Raw genomic sequence first — 11581 nt, 5'->3', positions numbered from 1 at the left:
GGTGTAATTTTTAGCAAAAAATATGTTCTTATTATAGTTCTTACCTACGTACTTTGTCGGTATTCTTTCTAAACGCAGCTAATGAGCTTAAAGACTGAAAAACTGTCAAAAGCAGGAAGGTTTATTCATGTACACTTGTTCTACTCTTTTATTGATCAGTAAAGCAACGCTCACAACTGTTACTGTAAACACGTCGGAACACTTGTCGAAGAGTCAATCCCCTACGGAAGACTTTATCCGCGGACCTGTTTGTCCGTCTTTTATTATCTTCCGTCTCCCACAAAATGAGCTGACAGATGTTATGAAATGGGAATAAGGCCGGCCGGGTCATAGCTCTTTCACAGACTTGTGTACTTTACTTTTTTACAATGTTTTGGATGTCAGCAGCGTAATTTCAGGATGCACTCGCAGATATTATGTGGCGGCTCGGCTGCGGCCGTCGCTTCGAGGAGAATGCGGAATATTTTGGGGGCTGTCCTGGGAAGAGACGGCTGGATGTGGAGAACACATGAGGTCAAACTGATCAACACATCCTCAGGTGATCTGTCTATCTAAACAGCAAGCGAAGAAAGAAAACACACGCTTAAGCTTGTTTCCGTCCTGCACTTACCTGTAGTCACACTGTAGTACATTTTATCTGTGGGAATGTCCAGCTCTTAAGAACCAGTTGTTAGCTTATCTGTTCTGTTCTGTTCTGTGATCAAACTGCGTGATTGTTATGTGACAAAATGCTCCTTTTTATACTACAATTTTAGTTTAACACCTCGAGCTGACAAGTGTGAGATTAACATTAACATGAACATGGCTTTGAACCAGGAACGTGGATGTTTAACTAATGTTAGCTACTGGGTTAAAGGTTAATTAGCCATGCCATGTCAGCAGCTAGCACCAGTTTTAGCATTTTAACTTAGAGTTAATTAACTAACCACTGTCTTTATATTTCAAACGCTTGCTATGATAATTAGCTATGCTACATTTGAGTTACAGAGTTAAGCATGTTTTTCCAGCGGTGGAAAGTAACTAAGTACTTAAGTACTGTACCTACTGTACTTTACCTGAGTATTTTCATTTTATGTAAATACTTGTATTTTATACTATATTCTGCTACATTTCAGAAGGAGACATTGTACCTTCTTCACTACATTTATTTTACAGTTTTAGTTCATTTTCAGATGAAGATTTTACATATAATAATAAGAAATTGGAACCAAGTACAGTACAGTGTAATGCTGAGGATTAAGCCAGTGGTTCCCAACTTCATACAAAAAATCAGTGTGCAGTTTGAGCTTCTCATCACATTTCAGATGTTTATGAGTTGTTAGCAGGTTCACCAAAGAGGCATTTCTTGAGCTGCAACAATTAATTGATTATTAATTGACTATTAAAGTAATTGCTAATTATTTTGATGATTCATTGTTTTGTGTGAAATAAAATATGTCCACATTCTCTGATTTCTGCCTTTTAAATGTGAATATTTTCTGGTTTCTTTACTCCTCTCTGACAGTAAACTGAATATTTTTGAGTTGTGGACAAAACAAGACATTTGAGGATGTCAGCTTTGGCTTTTGGGAAACTCTGATCAACATTTTCAGAATTTTCTGACATTTTATGACCCAAACAACAAATCCATTAATTGAGAAATGGACAGATGAATTGGTAATGAAACTAATCATTAGTTGCAGCCCTGGACATTTCTGTAGTATGTGTTACTTTGTTTCATTTGAATTATTGTTTTTGGTCCAAAGAAGTAAAATAAGGTAATGTTTTACACTAAAAGCACAAATTACAACAGTACAACATATGAAAACAGATTTCTGTACCATCCCAATTCCAAAAAATTTGGCACATTGCGTAAAATGTAAATAAAAACAAGAATGCAATCATTTGCAAAAACCTTTCAACATATATTCACTTGACTACAGTACAAAGACAAAATATTTAATGTTTGATCCGATTGACTTTATTGTTTTTTGTAAATATAGACTCATTCTGAATTTGATGCCTGTAACATGTTCAAAAAAATGTGACAGGATCATGTGATACATCAGCTTTTCTGTAAACAACACTTAGTAAGGTTTTGGGAACTGAGGACACTAATTTTTGAAAATTTAAAGTAATATATGATATGATGTATGACTTGAGGTGCTCAACAGTCCAGGGTCTCTGTTGTTGTATTTTGTGCTTCATAATCACCACACATTTTCAATGGGCGGCAGATCTGGAGTTCAGGCAGGTCAGTCTAGTACCTGAACTCTTTTACTATGAAGACACACGTCTCTGAAAAAGACACATTGATGCAGCGCTAGTTATGTCATTTAATACATAATAGGAGAATATATCAGTTACAGAAGGCATTTCATTGCAGGATGAGTACTTAGGATTGGGTAGAAATATAAATGCATGATTTTTACTTGTAACAGAGTATTTTTACATTGTTGTAGTGGTACTTTAACTTCAGTAAAGAATCTGGATACAACTTTTTCTCATCAAAGATTGGTACAAACCAATTTTAGAAAAAATGAACAAAACTTTCCACTGTTTTCAGGTTCCTCAAATACTTTTTTTCAGATTAGACTGCCTCAAAAATATGTTGTGAGCTGAACAAGTTCTTTTTTTCCAACACATTTCTCATGTTCCAATTCTGGCATTCTGACATATCTTATTATCATTTTCTAGGATACATCACCGAAATTGAAATTCATATTATCATGACCACTGATATTTATTCATAGGGGTTAATATTATTACATACCTTTTGTATACAACAGTAGTATACAATATTTTTGTGGGTTGTACAAATAGAGCAAGCATAAATCGTTTCAGCTGCCATCATGCCAACTTGGCAACAACTTCTATCTGTGTCTCTTTCACATTTGACTGGTCCAAGTAGGAAAAGTAACAGGTGTTACACTGTTATGAACATTAACAATGACACTGTGTGACTGAGCCAACGTGCAAACTATCACGGCCGTGAAACTGAAGCAGCTAAATGGAATTCAGTCATTGTTCATTTTATTATTTACACCTGTGCTTTTCCTGTTGTGAAAACAGACTAATTCTGCAGCCGACTGAATATTTTTCATACCAACGGGGTTAAAAAACTCCTTTAGGTATTTAAAAATGTATTCACACCAGCAGCAAGTTTTGTCAAACTACCTTTAGTGTATTTAAAAGTTTTCACATTTTTGAAAGGACACATGCTAGTCTCCTTTTTAGGTTCATGTTTTTATTTGGAGGTTCTAATAGAACAGGTTTACAGGCTTTAATGTTCATAAAACACACTCTTTTACTTATACTGGCCATTACTGCTGCTTCTTCTCCTCTGTCTGTTAGAACTTCTGTCCTCTCCCCCAAAAACCCAGTCTGCTCTGATTGGTCAGCTCCCTGTTTAGAGGACCAGACACTGTCCACTGTGATTCGCTTGGTATTCAGAGGGTGGGACATTCACCTGTCTACAGGCTGTGCTGAACCCTTTGTGACATCATAAGGGGAGGCAAATCTGCCCGGTGTTTTGGAACACACATTTGCTGAAAGGAGGAGCAAGCGAAAAAGAGAGAGGAGAGAGGCAGTTTCTCATATTTTGGGGGTCTTTAGAGACACTGGGGATGCATATTTTTGTTGAAAACTCATGTACATGAGAGACATAAACCAGGGCTTTTTATATGTTAGCCACCTGTGTTTTTGTATTGTTGCTGTGTCAGAGGTACCAGACATGACTAACACAAAAAACAGTTAAATAACAGTAGAAGCTGATAGTGTGCTGTCCTGATTATCTCTACAATTGTCTGAACTTTGCAGGTGATACAGTGAAGATCGGAGAGATATCTTACAAACTTAAAACACCCCGAAACCCAGAACTGGTTCCTGTCAAACACAGTACGTCATTGTTCTCTTTATGTGTGTGAGTGTTTAGAAATGTTTGCACTAAATATACACTGTCAGATGAGTGGCAGCAGATAAAAGTAAAGTTGCTAACACTTTATTTTGTTTTCTAGTTTCAGACTCCCTACCACAGACAGTGGCTCAGCATCTACGATGGATCATGCAGAAAGACCTTCTGGGGCAGGATGTGTTTCTTATTGGTCCCCCAGGACCACTGAGACGATCCATAGCCATGCAGTACCTCGTAAGTACACACACACACACACACAGTATGTGAAATACTTCGAACATTTATTGTAAAGACATTAAAAAGTTGGAATTAAAGCAAAATGCCAACTAAAATATTATTTCTACTATATTTGTTATATTCAAGTCATCATAGACATTTGCTTAGTTCCTCTTAGAAATGTAAATTAGAAATTGATCATTACTGAGTGATACAGCTAAAAATGAATCAAAAAATGTTTAATTTCGATATTGATAGCTGTTGGTAATTTTAATGACCTATTTTTTAATAAAGACCAGGAGAAAAAACATTGACTTTAACTGCCTTACCTTGAATTTAACAACTTTATTTATCAAGCCGCACAGTTCATAGACTTAATACACTTAACAGACAAAACAAAACAAAACAAAACAAAAAAACAATTTTGTTAACAATTTCTTCACAGTTTACAGTCATTTTATTACTCCATGCTGTTTGTGTCACATGTCGATGATGCAGCTGAACAACACACCTGTAAATGACTGGTTGCTTGTGTGTCACTTCTTGCCAGGGTTTGGTCAGATTACTTTGAAACGTAGTCAGTTACTGAATACAAATTACATTACAGTAATCCATTGGACTACAAAAAAAGTAAATTTATCTGAATACTGTCAGATTATTTTTGGATTACTTCAGAATCCAGCATTGGAAATATTGCACGTAACGCTCAAAAACTGGGCGCAGCCATAACAAATGATAACAAATATTCTTTATTCTTTTTAAACCTCTCGAAACATTTTCAGTGCAAATGGAGCAGTTGTCTAAGACACTGGTTCCCAACCTGGCGTTCGGGCCCCCTTCAGGGGCGTGTAAAGAATCACAGGGTGTCCCCAAGGTTTGTCTGCTCTGAGGCTGTGAAAATTAGATTAGATAGAGACATGTACCAAAGATAAACATTTGAAGAATGATGTTAGCTTTGGAATGAATCACTTTTCTTTCTTTTGCCTTACGTACGTGTGTGTGCCAGGGACACAGATACAAGCAGGGGGCCTGATGCACTTTTTTGTTAGACTTAATAAAGCATTTTTTATCATAGAAAGTTTAATAATTGCTACATTTTAAAGATGTAATCAAAAATGTAATCAGGTAATCCTTAACAATGTAATTTTAAACTAATGAAACATTATTTAACTGTAATCTGATCTGATTATAGTGACTTGTATTCTGATTACTTAATCCTGATAATATGTAATCCAGTAGTACCTAACCCTGCTCATAGCATGCTCCATTATCGAGGGATATGATAGACTGTTTATGAGTCATGGTGGTTGCTTTTAAGTTATGTTTTATGTTCTCATCCTGACTGCATGTCACATTAAAATATAGCTCTAAATTTACACACTAAGCCTCTCATACTTAATTCAATGATCTATTATTACCTGCTGTCAGGTGTTTTGGTCATATATGTTCACATGCAGGTTTATGAAGTTGTTGTCTGGGGGAACATCTTCACATATTCTGTCCTCTGTCCCCTTATACCATTGTAGTCATCAATCAATTTGCTATGGCGATGTGTTTTTTTTGCGATTTTTTCTTTATTTCAGTGACAGTCTGACCCTCCAGTAACAAAGCATTAACAGCACTTGTTTTTCTCCTTTCCTTGCTTTAGCAGCTCCCTTAATTCCTCTGCTGTTAAAATGACACATTTTCCTTTATGGATCTCTGAAAGCAGAACTTCAAACTTTGAACTCGTTTTTTTTTACTGTTTGATGCTATTTTCATGAGTGAACACTGAACAGATTGGGCAGGAAGTGTGGCCTTATGTGGTATTATTGGGGTCTCGTGAACTCAAATATACACAAGCGGATCACAGTTATCTGATGTTACAAGCATTTGATGAATCTGATTTGACATGTTTGTATGGGCCCATCATTAAAGATAAAAAAATTAAAATGTTGCATGAGGCCCAGTGTCTACAACCCAGAAATATCACTATTGTTTTATTTATTATTTATTTATTAAGTTTTCCTCTTGTTGTTGACCAGGAGCTGACCAAACGGGAAGTGGAGTATGTCGCTCTGTCGAGGGACACCACAGAGACGGACCTGAAACAGCGGAGGGAGATCCGCTCAGGAACGGCCTTCTACATCGACCAGGTAAATCCACTCTGCGCTTATACATCATTCTTTTCCATTTTGTCAAACAAGTGAACCCAAAGTTTGTGATAAGTGAAAAGTCATTCACCACAGGTGGCATTACGAGCGCTCACTGACTACATGCTCTTTGAGTGGGAATGTGGACGTTTGTCATAATCCAAGTCCCCAAAAGCCCTGACATGACATGCACTTGTGTGCACACAAAGTCATGCCACACACACACACAGTTCAGACAGTGCGCACACGCATGTGAACGAGGCTTCAAGCTAAGGATCAGTGAAGGTTCAGGCTAAAAACATGGTGTAAATGACATCTTTCAAGTCAACTTGGCATGTTGGAGCTTTGGGAGACTTGGATTACACCAGACAAGCAAAATGGAGGCAATTATGTTTTTTCAGTTGCTTTTTCATGTTTGAAAACTGGTCACCATTCACTTCCATTGTGTGGGAGATTCTGCAGCACTGTTCTCCTGTGAAACTCCAGCAGTGTTTTGTGTTTCAGTCGACATGAGGGTGAGTAGATAACGACTAAATTATCATATTTGGGTGAACTATCCCTTTAAAATTTTCCAGCCGACCACTTTTAGTCCAGCAATTGGTGATTGCGGATTTATTTGTGCAGGTGTGTGTGCCAAAACTTCAAGGCAGGTTTTCAAAATGTATTTCAGTACAATTCCCAAGTCCATCATAACAAGGTCAGCCTCCTTTCTGCAGGACAACTTTTTCCCAATTTTCTGCTAGAATCAAAATTTTATCAAAATCACAATATGACCTACAACAATTTGCAAATCACAGGCAGTGCAATACTTGAGAAACTAAAGTACTGACTTAAGAACTTAAGAAAACATCTTTGTTTGGTACAGATCCCTGCAAAAATCACGCAATAATGACATGTTTTAAATGAAAATGAGACTCGCAAATTGCAGATCAGTTAAAATAATCGCAGTTTGTATTTTTTCAAAATCGTTTTGCCCCACTTCCGAGGACCTCATTGTTGGAACAGATTACCAAGTCATATCGGAAACTGCAAGAGCCAAAATTCATTCATCGAGCAAACCGTCCAGCTTTTGATGGTCCAATTAAGAAATGCAACATCCTAAACACCCTCTGATATAATTTATCTTCTTCTTATATTTTTAACACCTCAGTGTTTATGTTTTTTTCTGTAGCTGTGTTGTACAGTTTTTGTCCCGCTCTACCCGTTTGTCTTTATGTTAAATGTCTCACACTAGGAGAGTCAAGCCCTGATGGTGCCTTTTGGCTCCTCCTCCTCCTCTTTTTTTTTTTTTTTACTTCTACTTCTACTACTTTTTTTTCCTGATCTTTTATCCATTTTCTTTTCTCTTATGCAATACAATAAAACAGAATAATAAATAAATAAGTAAAGTAATCACAGAAGGATTTGGAGTACATCACAGTAAATCTGTGGAGTGTTGGTGGTGGAGCCAAATGAATGCGAGCAGCACGACACAGAAGGGTCACATGCATGACAAAAACAGCACAAAACAAGAACAAATCCCATTTAAGCCCAAAGCACATGTTTGCATAATAGGCTCATTTCCAGTTTTCTGAGAAGAATTTTCTAATTTTAGACGATGGGCTCGCACAGATTATTACAAACATTCTTTCATTTTTTATAATGTTTTAAATGAAGTGGATTTAAAACACAAACTAAGAATCACAAAAGTCAGGTTCACTGTGAAGAAGTGATTCGATCAATACTTAAAGCAAGTTGTCGAGAGCTGTCATGATTAATTGATTATGAATCAATTATTAAATTCATCATAAACTATTTTGATACTTGATTTGTCATTTTTTATGAACAAAAAGTTAAAATTCTCTGATTGCAGTTTCTTTAATGTGAGTATTTTCTGGTTTCATTCCTCCTCTCTGACAGTAAACTGAATATCTTTGAGTTGTGGACAAAACAAGACATTTGAGGACGTCATCTTGGACTTTGGGAAACACCAATTGACATTTTTTTGCAATTTATTGACCAAACATATTATTAATTAATGGAGAAAATGACTGACAGATGGATCAGTAATCAGAATAAAATTAATTATTGTGACAAGATAAATTAATCAGTTAATCGAGAAAATGATCAACGGATTAATTGACAATGAAAATAATACATCTAAACACCGTTTTTATCCACTGCTGACACATTGTGGAGCAGTAAGTGAATGCGCCTCGCCGTCTGAAGTCCTCTGTGAAGAACACCAACAGGAACATTCAGTTACAGTAACATATAAAACAGTGATGCCCTCCCTCTCCGCTCCGTTCTCTTCCTTCCCATGCCACGTTTTGATCGATCAAGCTTTATGCAAACATACACCCCCACACTCTGTTGACTTTGTAAGTCGAGTAACCATGGAGACCAGCAGTTCCTCATTATCTGAGCTGGTTTCTCTAAGGAGAACTTTCTGTTCTCCACTCGTTCATCCATTCATTTTTTATGGGTGCAGAAAAACAATTATAGAAAAATAAAATAAAATAAAATTAATGTAAGCGTGGTCATTAAAGCCTGTCATTGGGCTTCAAGGAGCCAGCAGTGACAAATGATGATAAGCTGTAATAATGAACATTTACTCAGTCATGTCATTATCCACAGCTAATTAGCACATGGCTTCATCTGTGTAAAAAAAGAAAAGTTGCGTAACAGTTTAAATATAAACTCCACAGAAACAGGGTGATGTGTTTCGTGTTTTATTCTCACCACATTTATCCTTTAGACTTTATTCACAAACCTGCTCCTCTGGAACAAGAAAACTCGCAGCTAATTAGTTGGTTTGGTTATAATTAGACTGAAGGTGGAAGTTACTGTTACTGTAGAGTCACTCCACTTCCTGCACTGGTGTAGTTTTAACTGAAGAAAGTAGTTTTCTATGAATATATAGTCGACTGGAAATGTCTTTGACCCAGTAACGTTGTTATATGATTGAAATCTCATATATGGACCTATTGAATGAAATTCAACCTGGTGGCAGGTTGGGCAGTTTGTGTAATTAGCATAATTAGCTCACTATCAGTTCAGTTAAAGAAGAAAATCAAAAATCTGTCACAGATTTCGCAGAGTAAGTTTGTTTCAATGCTAGTGAACTGTATAGTGCATAAAATATATCAAAGCATTTCTGTCCCCTTTATCAGCATATTAATCATTAATAACAACAACATATTTAAGGAAATAAGATATTTTTTACTAGTATTATAATGATAAGTATTATGAGTAATATTAATAGTAAAAAAAGAAAAAACTAAAGCAAAAATAAGCATAAGCATAAAACTATCCTTCAAGGAGATTAAATGATGCTTGCAGTTGTAATCCTGGTCATAATTTTGTTTTCCTCCACAGCATGTTATGAAACATCTGCGGCTTCAAGATTTCTGGACGTCACAAATATGGACTTTTAGATCACCTTTTTTTTAAGTGAACTAAAAGCAAAATTATAGTCAGTTCCATGATTTTGGCAATTAATTGGCTCAATATGCTAACTACACAAATTGACCAACGTGCAGCTCTTAGCAGCCAAACTCAGTCTTGTCGACTAAAGCTGTAAATGACATTTTAAACATAAAAGGTGATAGGAAACAACATCGCTGGATTTCACATATGTCATGTAGGGGTTTGCAGTAGACTACTGCATTCTCAATGGTGCTTGAGAAGTAAGTGCACTCTAAATACACAAAAGACGTCTCTGTACTGCATACACTTTCTTATACCCTGATCCTCAGCTGTCGAGTCTCTGAGTGGTTTTATAATTTAATAAAAAGAGGTTTATTTACTAGGCCTGAGTATCTTTTAAAAATTACAGTACCAGCACCATTGCCAGTACCCTTAAAGTGATCTTAATACCAATAGAGTATTTTATTTGATACCCATCATGTGAATGGAAGCATTCCTGAAATAATCTTTCTGCTTTTATTTATTTATTTTTATCAGATGCCACAGGTGTGTTGTACAGCCAAATACACCTCACTTGACTTTACCACAACACAGAGTGTATGGGTTGTAGCTGCTGCAGCATTGAGCCAGTCATGTTGCATTTAATCAAAAGACGTTTGTGGTGACTGGCAGCGAGCAAAACCATATTTGAACTGTATTCTTCAGGTGAAGGGCTCATTGCATGGGTCAAAAATGCAATGCTTCTTCAAAAACACAGCAAGGCACACTGTAAAGTTTGTATAAAATTAAAATGCCTTTATTTTACATGGCAAAAAGAGTCAAAAAGAGTTCAAGAATGACCAGTGTGTGTGTGGGTCAGACAAGAGTAACTTGCACACCTGTGTCTCCATAGTCTGGGTATTAAAAGGGTCAAATGCAGGTATTGTTTGACTGGAAATGTTTCAATACAACTCGTTGCTGCTGTTATTTACAGATACCCAGCCCTCGTATCTACTGTTTGTGCAGATTAAGTGTTAGGCCTGTCACCCTGCTGATGTGACAGTTTAGTTTATTTAGAGAAGGAACAATGCAAATTATCAAATACGTATGGTTAAAAAATCCTGTCCTTGCAAGGCTGTTGGATTCGTGAGATCACATGAAAATCCACCTTAGCAGGCTTCAAGTTATCTGTTTGCATCCGCAGCAAAAGTGGTGCAGCCAATCAGCATCTTAGGAGGGACCACTGGCAGCTACGGGCGTGGTTTTAGGTGTGATGACAGCGAGAAGCGTCCATGGAAGCGACTCGTCTCGAACAAACAATGGTGGCTCCTGAAGAGGTGAAGATACTGTGATAGCATCAGTTACACCAGAACTGGAGAGTATTTCTTCCTTGAAAAGAGGGCAAAGAACGACACTGAAGGCTTTTCTCCATGGCAAACTGATTGGTTGAAGTCAGCCTCTGTTAGCTGTGACAGACAGATGGTTCATCCAATCACCTGCCAAGTGTTGTGTGAAAGTCCCTGTCCTTTTCCAAGCAGTTTCTAAGGCTGACTTCCCAGATGGTTTTGTGTAGCAAACCATCTGGAATGTTATAGTCAATGTGTTAAAAAAAAAGCTCCCTAAAATACATCAAATCAACAAAACAGGACTTGTAGTTTAAAGACTGTGTGTACCTTGGACATTGATACTTACTTCCTCTTAGGGGAAACTACCAGTCCTGGTGGTCTGATTTCATTTGTCAGTACAGAACAATTGCTTTGTTTTTAACACAAATCCCACCCCATTCACAGCAGCTCTGCAGGAATGCCACTGCTCCACTATTTTCATGACACCCAAGTCAGGCAGTCCAATGAAATTGCATCGCCTTCTGCTTTTTGCGTGTCAGGAAAATAGGGCCCAAGAGTGGACATGATGTTGACAGCCACATAATCCTGTTTCCAAACACTAAAAAAAG

The 11581-nt window shown here is 37.0% G+C and overlaps 1 protein-coding gene across 1 annotated transcript in view; it reads left to right on the top strand.

Annotated features, from left to right (window-relative positions):
- The first annotated feature begins 281 nt into the window (after positions 1–281).
- Positions 282–11581, top strand: part of vwa8 (von Willebrand factor A domain containing 8) — a 131690-nt gene continuing 120390 nt past the window's right edge. Inside the window, exons 1-4 of the mRNA XM_084724361.1 lie at positions 282–538; positions 3799–3876; positions 3996–4126; positions 6133–6243. Of these exons, the coding sequence (XP_084580487.1) occupies positions 400–538; positions 3799–3876; positions 3996–4126; positions 6133–6243 (459 nt within the window). The 5' untranslated portion in view covers positions 282–399. The remainder of the gene's footprint in view (positions 539–3798; positions 3877–3995; positions 4127–6132; positions 6244–11581) is intronic.

Source organism: Lutjanus erythropterus, chromosome 8 (genome assembly GCF_056507025.1).
Source record: "Lutjanus erythropterus isolate fLutEry1 chromosome 8, fLutEry1.hap2, whole genome shotgun sequence".
Classification (NCBI taxonomy): Eukaryota; Metazoa; Chordata; class Actinopteri; order Lutjaniformes; family Lutjanidae; genus Lutjanus; species Lutjanus erythropterus.
The sequence above is the reverse complement of the archived record's forward strand: the minus strand, read 5'-3'. Positions and strand labels throughout refer to the sequence as shown.